The sequence below is a fragment of the Pinus tabuliformis genome, chromosome 4_2 (genome assembly GCF_031772625.1).
Source record: "Pinus tabuliformis cultivar Carrire ecotype Pingquan chromosome 4_2, CPIR1, whole genome shotgun sequence".
NCBI classification, from domain to species: domain Eukaryota; kingdom Viridiplantae; phylum Streptophyta; class Pinopsida; order Pinales; family Pinaceae; genus Pinus; species Pinus tabuliformis.
The window spans coordinates 1,089,490,997-1,089,506,094 of NC_142304.1; the positions used below are offsets into that span (position 1 = coordinate 1,089,490,997).

At 40.0% G+C, this 15,098-nt stretch overlaps 1 protein-coding gene across 5 annotated transcripts in view; it reads left to right on the top strand.

Annotated features, from left to right (window-relative positions):
• LOC149173433 (Rhomboid-related intramembrane serine protease family protein) overlaps nucleotides 1-15,098 on the top strand; it is a 200,259-nt gene that overhangs the window by 98,580 nt on the left and 86,581 nt on the right. For all 5 annotated transcript variants that reach the window (XM_089424599.1, XM_089424600.1, XM_089424598.1 and 2 more), the window contains one exon: nucleotides 5,818-6,088. In XM_089424599.1, coding sequence (XP_089280725.1) covers nucleotides 5,818-6,088 — 271 coding nt within the window. The remainder of the gene's footprint in view (nucleotides 1-5,817; nucleotides 6,089-15,098) is intronic.

Here is a 15,098-nt window from a genome sequence, read left to right on the forward strand (position 1 = left end):
ACCCAACTACCCACAAAGGAAGTACTTTATCTTGGAGATGTCCTTCTTCTTCCTCTTACCCTGCTGTCCCGCATATGCCAGAGCCGCATCCTCCTCCTCTTTCTTGATTCGACCTCCTTTGCTGCTACTTCCCACCTTGGTCAACCGTCTGATCTCTTCTTGGCGAAGAGTTGCCCACATCTCTTCCCATCCTGGAAGAGTCACTCTGCCCAAAATGCTTTGCACGAATGTCTCCCACTCCTTGGAGACTGCGTTCAAGGCAGTCCTCACGATGAACTCCTGATCTGGCGTGGCCCCAATCTCTTGCAACCTGCTGAGGTATAGATCTATCTGCTTCCCCTTTTGCATCTGATACGACCGCATATGATTCTCTAGTACCATCTTCCTCTGCATGGAAGTGCCTTGATACAATGTCGTCTAGGTATCCCACATCTCCTTTGTCGTGTTCTTCTCAACAATACGCTGAATTACATGATCCTTGACCCCATCAAGGATTATGCATTTTGCCTTGGTCACTGCATCCTCATACCTTATGTTATCAGCTGGGTCGACTGGGATAGCCACGGTTCTTAAGGCGAAGCCTTTGATGCGATGTCTATCCAGAACAGACATGATCCTGGCCTTCTAGATGACGAAGTTGGATGCCACGTCCAACCTATCCTGATCCCTCAGTGCGTTCATTGCCATCTTCACTCATCTCCTCGACTCCCTCTGAGCCTCGACTTCCCTCTTGGAAGTTCTCTCTTAGACTCCCTCTGAGTCTCGATTTCCTTTGTGGAAATCCTCTCCTCGACTCTCTTTGAGTCTCGATTTCCCTTTGGAAGTCCTCCTGCCAACTTCCGAACCGCTCCTCTCCGATCCCCTTTGCTATTGCAACACTGATCTGGATTTCTTAGCTAGAAATCTGCCTACGTAGCGACTCCCTCTACCTTGGTTCTATATATTAGGTATTGTTCTGCTTCGACAACAGCAATACCCCCCCAGTTTCTCAATCCACAATTTGCCCACAGCTAGTAGGTTCTAGCAACTGAAGAAATTGAGCCACTTAGCTCTGCGCAATCTTGGCAAGGCTGAATCGCTCCCCTGGCCAACTGCGTCAAGCCTACCTGTCTGAGTAGGATGATGTGGCTCTTCGTGAGCCCCTTCTGCCTCTCTCTGCCTCTGCGCTGGCCTATCTATGGCTCGAAATGATGACGCAGGCCCTCTGCGTCACTCCTTCTCTGCTGCCTTCTGCTTAGGAATAAATCTGTCTCTCGGGACAGCTGTTTCTGCTGCAATTTTTCTGATTTAACTCGTGCCTTCAGTTCTCCTGTGATCTGCAACCCTTTGATACCATGTTGAAATTTCTAAGTTTAACTCGTTAGAAATTCTACCTGCACTATTTGGTTTATTTCACCTACTTGTTTATTCCTTTAACAAATTATTTAACCATATAAATACTGAAAATAAACACAAATGCAGTCTCAACCATTTACAAATCATCAATTGAAAGAATAGACAAACACACAAGGGACACCGTTATTTTTGGACAATCATCCCTGAAAAACTCAACTTGGGAAAACCGGTGCATCAGTTCTGAGGATTTTATTATTAAACATCTTTCTTGAGTACAACTAGGGTGCCAAACTGACTCACCCAACAGAGAAATCAATTTGGCAGTGATACCCCTTTTCGGAAGCAGATATTCAGCAAGTCTGTTCCACAAAAATCTCTCTGACACTTCTCTAAAGTTCTGCCTCAGCCCTCCTGGCCTCTGCGTCACTCAGAAGCCCCTTGCGTCAGCCTTCTGCTGCTTTGTGCTGGCTCTCTGACCTTCTGCGTCACCCACGCAGGCTTTGCTAGCCTCTGTGTAGTCACTCTGGCCCTCTGCGTGGATCCTGCTGGCTTTGTGTAGCCTCCTCTGCCTCTGCGCTGGTCCTTCAACACTATCTCTGCCTCTTTGCTATGCACTCACCGCCCCACGCAACTCAGATCACTTGTTCGAATTTTCTCATCAAACCCGACTCCAGAAAATCAAACTGACAAATCAATCTTGGTGTGTCTCCAACTGACCCTCAAGCCTCTTTTTATACTTTTTTTGTTGAGTCTTCAAGAGCTGAGATTAAATCTCTAATCAACGACTAAGATTAGATTTGGCTTGATCCATGTCATTTAGAACATTCTCACCTAGTTTTATATTAATACCCATTAATATTTTAATTTTCCTAAGTTTAGACTCAAGAACTCCATTAAAAATATTAATTATTTTAATATCTCTCTAACCGGGTGGAATTTCCCCAAACCATTTCTGGGTTTTGCAGATCTCATGTGCTTTAGCTTCTCCACCAATTTTCATGGCTAGAACACATCCAATGCTACCCCAAATCAAGACTTTTTGGCCTCGACCCAAGGTGTGGACAAGGGGAGGGGGAGGCTAACCACATGTGGACCCAGTGGACACAAGTGAACCCGGTTGAGAAAATAGATTAACAAAGCCAAAATGAGTGGAATGGGAGGAATGTAGGTGTGCCGGAAGGCGGGACCACACGACCAAAATTGGGATTTCCCATGTAGTGCTAAGTTCTAACCCAAAACCAAATGGTTAGTAAAGGAGATCCCACGGGACTAGGATACAAGGGTAACTATGAAATCAGGCAATGGAGACAAGAATACAAACCTAACCCACTATTTCTTCCAAATCCGCCCAACATTTCATCCCCGAAAGTCCCCATGACAAGTAAGGAAAATTACTCAAGTATACCAATTGAAAGTCATAATTTTGGGGTCGGGAGGCCCATCTTCAAACATGTATTCATAAAAGATGGGCGAGGGACCACATCGCTGGCTCATGGAGCGGAAAAAATGGCACATCGAGCTATTTGGTGGCTACAAGGCGCTGCTGGCTGCCAGTTGAGGATCATCTAGGAGAAACATTTTCTCCTATATACACTACCCAAGGGTGGTGGGTAACAAGTCCCAACTGCTTCCACCCAAGGTGGACCTAGAATTATGTCAGTATCATAAAAAAAATAAAGATCTAACAGCGAATTGTTATACGAAAGTATACTCCCCAATGTTCATCTGTAAAATGCTTATGTTATATTGTTTTTCATTTTACAAGTGTCTTTTCAATTATATTTTACTCAGGAATCAATAATTAGTTAGCTCATTTGGTACCAATATAATTATTATCCCTACTAGAACCAATAGAAATAACGATATCTTTTCTGATAAGTGTTCGTTTGAGTCTAAGTAACACATTTTGTTGAGGTTTTGAAAATCTTCCTCTTTGCTTCATTTTATTAAAATTGTTTTAGATCCTCAAACAGTTAAATCATCCGATTTTTAATCACTTTTTAACTTTTGATCTAAACCCTTCGTCCAAAAATTGAAAAAAATGTGAGGAATAGATGTGACTGCACGAACAATCGCGACCTCTTAAAATGGCGGTATTCTGATAATTGTAGAGATATGGTACCAATATTATGTATGGATGATAGAAAAAATTGGTGGCTGTAGTACGACTGTATTAGCAAGTATTATTTTGGCAGTAAATTGTAAGACTGATGCCGGATGGTGGTATGCAGTTGCTATATGGACGGCGGCAATTATTATTGGGATGGTTAAAATAATCGTACAACTGTATGGATGCGCTGTGGTTTTTAATTTTTATTTCTTTTTATAAATCAATCGTACAAACGGTATATTCTATTGGCAAGTGTACAGCTGGTTTGGCGGCTGGGCTGGGAAATGTATGGTGGCGGTGGCTATTATGACAGTGGGATGTTGGGATGACAGCAGTAGAGATTTGGCAGATTGGTGGATTGAACTATAACTTTGTACGCAAATAATTAATTGCAGATTTAATTTGTCAATCTTATGGCTGTACAGGCACCCAACTTATTAGTAGTTAGATGTACAGTGGTTGAAATTACAAATAACAGGTTGTGCAGATGGCATCAATTCTTTAATGGCTATATGTTCATTATGGCAGCAGGTACAAAGAATGACACGCACAGCTGCTGGTAATTGTACAGATGGTGGAGGAAGTGGCAATACACCCCCGCCCCCCCGGGGCCCTGTTTTTCATTAAATGAAAATTTTGAAATATAAATGGCCAAAAGTCTGTTGTGGTCAATGCACCCAGAAAATCACAGAAACTCTGAAAAGATAAGCATTGGCCAATAGCCAGATTAAATGAGGGAGTGTGGCCAAAGGCTGGGATCAGAACAACTAAGCTTTGATACCAAATGTGACAATCAAATCTGGTTCACCAATTAAAATATCCAAAATACTTCGAAATATAAAGATGTTCATTAGGATAAATATATAATATATATTTCAAAGATGTTCATTATGATAAATATATAATATATAAATGTATCAGTAAAAACTGATATATGATAGGATATAATGAAAATTTTAAATGAGAGCCCCATTATAAATACTAGGCAGGAGTGCCTCTTCAGAAGAACTCGTGTTTTCATTGAGACACGCCCTTTCATGTTCCTCTTCATTAATTATGAATTACGAAATATATATATAAATGCTTATAATATTTTCATGCATAGGTTTCTCACAGATTATTTTTCTACAATTAATTAATCATTGTTTAAGGCTTAATAGCATTATATTCAGAACTGGACCTGCTATAACCAAATGAGTACATAGCTCATTTGCAGTCTGACTCCTAAGTTGGCTCAACCAGTCTAGAGATCTGAATATTGCTTTTCTCTTGGTGAATGGCTTCAACAGCTGCTGCCATTTGATGTTTTCAATCGGTTGGCACAGGCAGCATTGGGCATCATATATGTTTCCTTTAGATGGCACCATTGAGCAACCTATTCACATTCTCGGTTTATATCTTAAAATCACCAAATTTCTAGCTCAAGGGATGCAGGAGGAAGGGGTTTGGCAATACCCTGAAATATTGGAAAAATATTAACTGTGCTGCTAACTGAAAAGCACCCAATTTCGATCTTTCTTTGAGTAACCTGATGGATCTGATTTCATCCGAAGACATTCAGTTACCAGTATTAAGATTAAAAGTTAATGGCAATTCCTAAAATGGGGATTATTTCGTGTATTTTTTGGGGCTCTTAGTGAACTGTTTAATTGAATTTGTAGATTTGAAATGAGAACAGGGGTCTGTGTTTCAAATGGTGCTTCCAAATTGTGAAATGCTGCCCAAAACGTTTCACGGCATTTCAATGCCATTTGGAAAAAAATGTACGTTTTGGGGCATTTTGGTTAATGGAAATGAAGGGGGCACATTTCTTGCAACTTATCTTTCAAAGTTTGTCTGTTACATTCAAGTTATCTGTTTTAGTTTCCTTGTAATATCATGCTTCCATTGTATTAGTTTAGAATTGTCACCTGTCATCCGAGTTTATATTGGTGTATGTAAATATGCTTGGAATGTTCGATCAAGCCTTTATTACATTTGAAAACAATATTCCAATACCCAAAATAAATTTTATTAGCCAGAGTTTTTGTTAATGTCTTTAATTTGTCATATACTGAAATGTCTACAGAAGTAGTCACGCTTTTATTTAGTTCCAATTAGATTAAAAATAATATCTTTTTATCCTGAAGATATTGCTCGAATATGTGTTTAGTAAAAACTTAATCGAAATTGTGTACTTTCTCTCTTTACATAGCTTATCTTTTGTTTAAAAATTAAAATAGATAGACTCATGGAATTACGTCTCTTTTCATCGAATTTTGAATACTCGTAAAATGTGCAAGGCTTCTTTTTTGGATTAAAGCATGCCTTGGAAATTGAGAATGACCCTTTTGAAATTGTTCACAATTCTAATATCTAACTCTTAAATGCAGGACGACAAGATGCTCAAAAGGATGATATCCCAGAGAATAATAGAAGTGACAAAACTAGAAATAGTTTAACAGCCAATGAAGCTGAATCAGCTAGAGAGTTTTTTAGTACTGTGAACAAGATCATAAAGGACTTAAACTTAGGATCTGAGGTGGTTGATGAATGGATAAAGGATTTAGATTCTGAAGTGAATTCTAAGTTGGCTGAAGATAAGAAAGATGTACCTGATGGGCTTGTTTCTTCAACTGATGTATCCTACAACTCTTATTTAATGTAAGCATCCTTTGATATTTTAACTTTTTTGTTTGTATAAAATATACTTAAGATATACAAGCACACGCACATTGATATAGAGATAATGTATAAATGGGAGTAGGCTTTTGATATGAGAACGGTGAGATTAGAAGACAGAGACCTCATAATTGCAACTAGAGAAGTAAGTTTTCAAAAAATTACATAATATGTATTAAACCCTAGGAAATCCAACTCGTACAATTTCCAAAAGGCATTGGCCTTAAATAAAAGTAGGCTAGCAGCATATATTTGACACCTAATTTTTAATTGATCTAAAGTAGAGGAATGTTATGGTAGTTACAATTTCCTATTGAACAGCTACACAGATAAACTATAATACAAAATTGACTAAATATAGGAATTAATTTGAGGATTGTCCACTTTTTCCCTACTTGTACATTCTAGTAGCCAGTGGTTTGGGTTATTTTCTAGAAGCGGGTAAAAAGAAAAAAAGAATTCGGGTTATCCCTCTTCGTGATGGTTCTGAGATGGTTAATGATCACATTGTTGATGATTCTCCTTTCTTGGTTTGGGTGGATCAAGAGTTGTTTGAGGCTGGGGGTGTTTGGACATCTTTTGCATTGCCTCTAGAACATTTGTCACTAAGTTGAAAACTGACATTTTTCTTGTTGAAATTGATAATCCTCCAGCTTGGATTTTTTTTATGGAATTATGTATATCTGGTCAGGTGTGACTTTCTGCTTGCAGAAATTTCTATAAATTAAAGGTTTAATGCAAAACAGAAATTTCACCTCTTCGTCTAGAGGTTTCCTAGATCTTAACACTGAGAATTTTTAGCCTTAGGGATGTAACGAAATATAGAATATTCAATAAAACAGCAGCAGAAAGTGAACAATATCTGAATTCATATCAACCCAGTCTTCTAGGCAATTCAAGGAAAAAATTCAAAAGATATCAAAGTGTCTTGATAAGTTTCATCCCTCTACGGAAATCTTATCATGCATAAATTAGATCTGAAAACACACTTTTACAGCTGTTATAACAGCAATAAAACAGCCCTTATCTTCTTTAATTACGATGTTAAATCACTTAATGTAATTGCCCTTTATTTATGTTTAACCCACCAAAATGGGTAAGCCCATAGGAGAAAACTTTTCTCCTACATTTGACAGCCAGCCGGACAGATACCCAGCCAGCAGCCCTTGACAGCCACTATTTGATGATCATATGCCATGTGCCTCCACCATTTGCATCAGCCATCTGCCCCTCACCATCCGGCATTTACACTTGGATGAAGGTGAGCTACTATTCAAAAGGTACTTTGATCATTTTGCAATCAGGTGCTTATACTTGTTTGTTTTGGGCATTTAGTATGGACAAAGGGGTGATTTGGAAGATTGACCGATTTTGACTGTAAATCTATTCTCTCACCTTACTAGGGATGTTAATCTTTAGGCCTAGTCCAGTGGGACCTACCTTAAGGCCTTAGGGTTATAGGGGGGCACTACTTGGAAAACCCAGATTGAGATAGCATGTTCATTATCCCCTACACCATACTTGACACTTTCCATGCCACATTCGAAGCCCCATATACCACATCTGTTCTTCAGGTCTAACTTGTCATTGGTTCATTGGATTTGGCAGGCACATATCCACACTCTTTGAGTAGGGCTGGAAAACTGTTGCCCTAGAGGTTGATATAACTAAAAGAATGGAAAAGCATATCATGGCCACAATTAAAGAAAAATAAGAAAATCAAAATGCAAATCACTTGGTTCCTAAGCACATAATGCTCTTTTACATCAAAAGGAACCCTTGCATGTACCAATGTTGATGAGTAATGAATCGACTCATCTTAAGGGGTAATAAAAATGCTACATCATAAAGGGCAAGATCTAACCCTTGAGCTATATGCGGTAATACAAAGCATTATCAAGGAGAAGTAAAAGGAGCACAAGAGGGGTGGAAAAATAAGGTCGAGCAGGGTAACTCATGCTTCCACGATTGCTCCCTCCTTTACATTCATGCACTCTGGATGTGGACACCCCATTAGTTGGTCCCCTTGACCATGGCACTTGGCCATGAAGCCTTTCTCCTTCATTTTCATATATTACACTAACACCTATTGATTGAGGGGTTGACCTTCGAAATGTCACTTCCCTTGAGGTTTGGAAGCACCTAATAGGGTTGATCATTACCCACCTCTACCAAGGTAAACACCTTTATGGGACTTGGTCTAGTTAAATATCAGAAGGTGATCTTTGTTTGAAGTATTATCATGCCTCTTCATTTTCATATATTACACTAACACCTATTGATTGAGGGGTTGACCTTCGAAATGTCACTTCCCTTCAGGTTTGGAAGCACCTAATAGGGTTGATCATTACCCACCTCTACCAAGGTAAACACCTTTATGGGACTTGGTCTAGTTAAATATCAGAAGGTGATCTTTGTTTGAAGTATTATCATGCCTCTAACACTCAAGTTTGGTCCACTTAGATGCATTCATGATCTTAGTCTCTGATGGATGTTTGCTTTCACATGAGTTCCTATTGTTTTTGTTAGGTGGTCCACAACATCCTAGACCTTGAGGGCACGCACTTTGTAGGTACATTATGAAAGTGGCCCCTATCCAATATTAAAATAATATAAAAGCCATCTCCTCCATGTTCCAATTCGTGAATGATACAATGACCACATCAATATGACATTATTGTTTGTGAGTTGTGTTACCCACCACCAGTGGGTGACCCCTATAGGAGAAAATTTCTCCTAGATTTGTCTTCAGCCAACAGCCAACAACCCCTTGCAACCACATGATAGCCTCATGTGCCACCTATTGATTTTTGGTAGCATCGAATGTGCTCTAGCCATGAAAATTGGTGGAGAGGATAAGGTACATGAGATCTCCAAGACCCTGAAATCGTTTGGGGAAATTCCACCCGGATGGAGTGATATTAAAATAATTAATATTTTAATGAGACCCTAAGTCTAAACTTAGGAAAATTAAAATATTAATGTGTATTAATATAATATGGGTGAGAAAGTTCTAAATAACAAGGATCAAGCCAGATCTAATCTTAGCCATTGATTAGGGACTTAATCTCGGCCGTTGAATCGTCAATAGGAAAAGTATAAGAGGAGGCTTGAGGGTCAGTTGGAGATACACCAAGAGAGATCAAGAATTCGATTTTCTGGGGCGTGGTTTGCTGAGGAAATCGAACAACTGATTAGTTGCAGTGAGGGGCAGCTCGGCAGGAGGCCGAGAAATACATATGAGAGAGGCAGCAGAGTGCCAGAAGAGGCAGCGCAAAGCCTTGGAGAGTTGACGCAAAGGCAACAAGGGCTGAGGAGGCCAGCGCAGAGGACACAGAGGGCCACGAGGCTGACGCAAAAGTCGTTGTGGCTGACATAGTTGACGCAAAGGGCTTCAGAGGTTGCTGTGAGGTGATTCAGTGGGACAGACTGAGAGCTGATAGGCTGACGCAAAGCCAGAGAGGGTGACGTAGTCCCTAAAAGGATGACGTAGTTCCAGAGAGTGTGTGGAGCAGCGTTCGTTGTCCAGCACAAGGAATAGCCGGAGTCACTGTGGGATTGTTCATCCAATAGCTGATTTGCCAGAATATCCGTCTCCGGATAGAGGTATTGCTGCCAAGGATATTCTCTGAAGGGTGAGCCATTTCTGCCACCCTAGTTGTATTCATAAATCTGCTTAATAATAAAACCCTCATATATGCTGCATCGGTTTTCCCGCATTGGGTTTTCTAGGGACGATTGTCCAAAAATAATTGTGTCCCTTGTGTTGTCTCAGTTTATTTCAATGGCTGATCTGTATGTTTGTGAAGGCTGCAATTGTGTTTATTTCGATGTTTATATTATTAAATAACTTGTTAATGTAAAGAACAAGTAGGAGATAATAAACCAGATATTGTAGTAGGGGTTTTTGATGTGTTAGATTCATAAATTTTCACATGGTATCAGAGCGATTGTACACATGAGGATTGAAGACACCAGTAGAAGAAATTTGAAAAATTTGTAGTAGAAGCAGCTATCCCGAGAGACAACACTGTTCCAGAGCTAAAGTGGCAAGAGAAGAGGTGACATAGTGCTTAGAACGTGACGCAGAGGCTCACGCAGAGGCTGCGTTAGCATTTCGAGCGAAGGGAAGGGCTAGCGCAGAGGCAGAAGAGGCTCACGCAGAGCCACATCATCCTTCTCAACCAGGTAGGATTGACGCAGTTGGCCGGAGGAGCAGATTCAACCTTCGCCTGGATTACGCAGTGCCTAAACGGATCAAATTCTTCAGTTGTTAGGACTAAGGGAGTTGTGCAGATTGTGATTTGAGGAGTTGGTGGGGCGTTGTTTCTGTCAGGTGTAGAATAGTGTCTAAGGAAACCGAACCAAAGTAGAGGGAATCACTACCTCGACGGATTTCTAGCCAAGGAATCCAGATCTGAGTTGCAGTTGTAAAGGAGGATTGGAGAGGAGCAGTTCGACAGTTGGCCAGAGGATTTCTAGGAGGGAAATTAAGATTCAGAGGGAGTCTCGAAGAGGAGCTGAGATGGCAGTGAACGGACTAAGGGATCAGGACAAGTTGGACGGGGCTTCCAATTTTGTCATCTGGAAGGCCAGGATCTTCGCAGTCTTGGATAGACATCGCATCAAGGACTATGCCTTGAAAGTAGTAGCTATCCCAGTTGACTCAGCTGAGAATGAGAAATAAGAGGAGGCCCAGGGAAGAGCGAAGTGCATGATCCTAGAAGGGGTCAAAGATCATGTCTTAGCACATATCACTGAGAAGAACACAATAAAGGAGATGTGGGACACCCTGACCACCTTATACCTGGGCTCTTCTGTGCAGCGGAAGATGCTATTGGAGAATTAACTGAGGTCATATTAGATGAAGAAGGGAGAGGAGATAGATCCCTTCCTCTTTAGGTTGCAAGAAATTCGGGACCAACTTACTTCCGTGGGGTCTACACTGGATCTAGAGTTTATGGTCAAGACTGCTCTAGATGGAGTGTCCGATGACTAAGAGACATTTGTCCAAAGCATTTTGGGCAGAGCGACTCTCCCCAGTTGGGAGGAGATGTGGGCAGCTCTTTGACAGGAAGAGATCAAGAGGATGACCAAGGCAGGGAGTAGTGGTAAGGGAGTACGAGTCAAGAAAGAGGAGGATGCAACTCTAGCATCTACGGGACAACAAAGGAAGAGGAAGAAAAAGGACATCTCCAAGGTCAAGTGCTTCAACTGTGGGGCACTGGGACATTATGCATCTTAGTTCCCCAGGAAGAAAGGCAAGGGAGAAGCTTCCGATTCAAAGGCAGCTCCAGCTAAGGCGGAGAAGGATGTTGAGACTGATGACGATTGTGCCATGAGTGCTTATGCGCCTCTAGAGAAGAGGTGGGAAGACATCGAGTTGTAGTTAGGAGGACTACGATGTTAGGGGCAGGATCCTTGAGGTGCCCAAACTCTTGGATCACATCTCGGCTATGGGAGCCCTTAATGACAGTAGCATGATGACAGGTATGGGGTGGAGCAAAGTGTGGTGGAGCGACAAGGCAAGTCTAGAATGCAGAAGTCTATAGCAGCACAGCAGACGTTGCAGTAGTGCGAGAGGCACAAAGGTGTTTGCAGCAGCGCAGTGGCAACAGAGGGAGCACATGATAGCAACAGAGGTAGCTTCAGCATAACGAGGCTTCCAAACTGACTAGGATGTCAGTATTTGGGGGGAGTCAGTTACCTACTTCTCGGTAGCGGAGTTGTAGTGCAGCAATTAGTAGTGGCAGTGCTAGGGGCAGCATGGGCAGCATGTTGAGAGAGTACAGATGTAGCAGTGGTGGTGGCAGTGTCATGGGAAACAGTACAGGAAGCAGCAGTGCAAGGGATGTGAGGCAACAAACCAAGCATCAGCACAGGTACCGATGCGGAGGATCAGTATGATGTTCCTGTGGTGAAGCATTACTAGATCACATTCCTTGCTAAGAGGGAGTGTCAATTTTTGGTAGCATCAGATGTGCTCTAGCCATGAAAATTGGTGGAGAGGCTAAGGCACATGAAATCTCCAAGACCCAGAAATCGTTTGGGGAAATTCCACCTGGATGGAGTGATGTTAAAATAATTAATATTTTAATGAGATCTGTAGTCGCACAAAGTGTCTAGGCACTGCGACAACACTCAGAGTAAGGGTTGCCACTCTCGATCCTTACTCACTCTGTTTAGACTCTCTCCTAGGCAAGTCAAGACGGGTAGTCCCTAGGCAAATGGATGAGGATAGCTTGTCAACAACAGACTAGGAGATTTTAATGATGGACAACTTGACGAAAGCAAAAGAATCTCGATTAATTCAGATGAATAGATTAAACGCCAATATAACCAAGACACGACCACAAGATAGGGACAATTATAGACCAGTGCCTTTATGCTCAATTAACCGTAGATTAAGTAAGAAGACAAGTTATCTAAAACAATTTTCCAATATGCGACGAATAATGACAATCATGAATCATCAATATAAACGCCCAACACTGTAACATACAAAAGATTCCAGCTCTAAAATGATTTTCATTAACTGCCCAAATTTAAATTCAATTGACAGTCTACAACAATAAATCTAATTTAAAATGTTTATCGCACTTTGATCATAGTAGAATTATGAAAATTTAAGATTTAGCATTTAACATCAGAAACACCAAGGAATTTTATGTTAGCACTTCAGTCATTCCTTAGGCAAAATGTAAAGAAGTAAAACAAGTCAACGGGTTAATAAATCGAATTTTTTAATGGGCCATAGGCCACATTAAATAATTTTATGTTTAAGCGCAAATCCCTTTAATTTATTTTAACTTCTTAGGCACAAAATTTAAAATTTTTAGGATTTTTTCATGTTTTTCAAATCTTTTAGATTTTTTTTTCAAGTTTTTAGAAATTTTTAATTTTTTGTGATTTTAATGAATTTTTTAATGTTTAAATGAATTTAAATGTTTTAGTTTTTTTTAACTTTAAGGATTTTTTTATTTTTATTTTTGTATATTTTGAGAATTTTAATTTTCTTAGGATTTTCAAATGTTTTTTTTTTTATAGATTTTTAGGATTTTAGATAATAAAATCAAAACCGTAAAAAATAAGAAATAAGAAAATCAAAATCAAATAATTTTTTTTTTTTTTTTTTTTAAATAGAAGTCAAAACAACAATTCGAATCTAAAAAACATCAAAAAATTAAAATCGAATTTCAAAAAATGAATAATTAAAATAGATTCTAATCCTAAAATTTTAATTTATATACAAACCTAACTAAATGAAAATGAAACTTAAACTAAACGATGAATATATACAAATAAAATGAAATCGAATACATAAAAGAACCCTAACCCTCGCACATTAAAAATAAAAATAAAAAATCGAAATGAGTTTGTTGTTGTGTTGATGCAGGTCCGAATGGCGGAAGGAGAGCTCGAAGGGAAGAGGGGATTGGACGCATTTGCTTTGTAGGTGGATGGAGTTGCGGCAAGGAGATGGAGGCTGCGGGAATGATGAGGGACAAACCCACGTGGGTAGCAAAAAGGGTAGCGGATGTGAAGTGCGGATGGGCAGTGTGGAGAGCAAATGAGGAAGCTGTAGGGAAATGGTGAGGAAATGGCTGCGTGGAGGGGGAAATAAGGCGGCGGATGCAAGAGATGAAGAGCTGGAGGGTTAGCACGTAGGTTTAGAGACTGCGTGGAGGAGGTTTGATGTGCGGTTTGGATACGCTGCAAAGAGGTATGCATGCAGCAGACTGGCAGCATAGATGGACAACAGAGAAAGGCGTGGAGTATGGAGGTGTAGGTGGGCAGCGATGGAGAGGTTTTGGAGGTGAATACGCAGAGGGCAAAGGTGATGAAATCCATGGGAAGGTAGAGCAGGTTACATGCAACAGGTGAAACGCATGGAAGGGTAAGGCAATGCCAACAACGATAAGTAAACAATTTCGAAATCTCCTCGAGACCCTAAAAAAAAATAGTAAGAGTAAACCCAAGGCGGAAAACGAATCTAAAATTTTCTGTTGAAAACCCAGGCAGTAAAAAAACAAGGTTTGCAGATTTGCAGCGGCAGCAAAATGACTGTGATCCCTCTAAAAAAATTGAAATGCACAGTGAACTCCACAAATCAGGCCGCAAATCAAAGGAAACATCCAACAAACTGGTAGCCTAGAAACCCTTAATTTTTTTTTTAGAAATCTTAATTAAAATTTTAAATCCTTCTGCTTCAGATTTCTTAATGAAACCCTCACAAAATTTCCAGATCTAAAAATAAATAATTTTAAACCCTAGGACTACAAAATCTGGATATGATCCCTGCAAAAATGATGCTGATGAACCCCAAAGATCCAGATCTTACCCTCCAGGGCCTAGATCTGGACTCTGCACAGTTTTCTTCCTCAGATCTGTAGCTGCAAAAAACAGGAAAACACTCAAATGATATATACAATAACCCCAAAAAACTAAAACCTAGAAAACCCAGGTTGGATTTTTTTTTTATAGATCTATGCACAGGAACAACAGATCTACTAAATCTGGCGAGTGTGAGTCCAACTCCGCTCCCAGCTTTGATAATCTAAGGCTCTTAAAAGCCAATTTGTCAATTTAGCACATAAAATTTTTGAAATTTTAAATTTAAACGGAGGTGCTTCGCCCAAAACCCTTCATGCATCACCAAATAAAAATCTTTTGATAAGCCCGAGATCAAATCAAGCTGGGCTCTTCAGAAAACACGGATCAGGAGTTGGCTAGTTCAACCGAGAACCCCGAACGCCCGATGATATAATAATCAAGGATTTCCTGCAAAAGCCTCAATTTAACCATCAACATAGAGCGAGAAAACGATAATAAAATTAGGATAAATAGGGATACCTGCTATTATATTCAAAATTTAAATTATCATTCAAAACCTAGCAACTGAGCAAGATACCTGTACTCAAATTGCTCTTCAGAAAGCTATCATGAATGGCTAAAAAGAAATCTATGCATGAAAATGACACATCTTACAGTA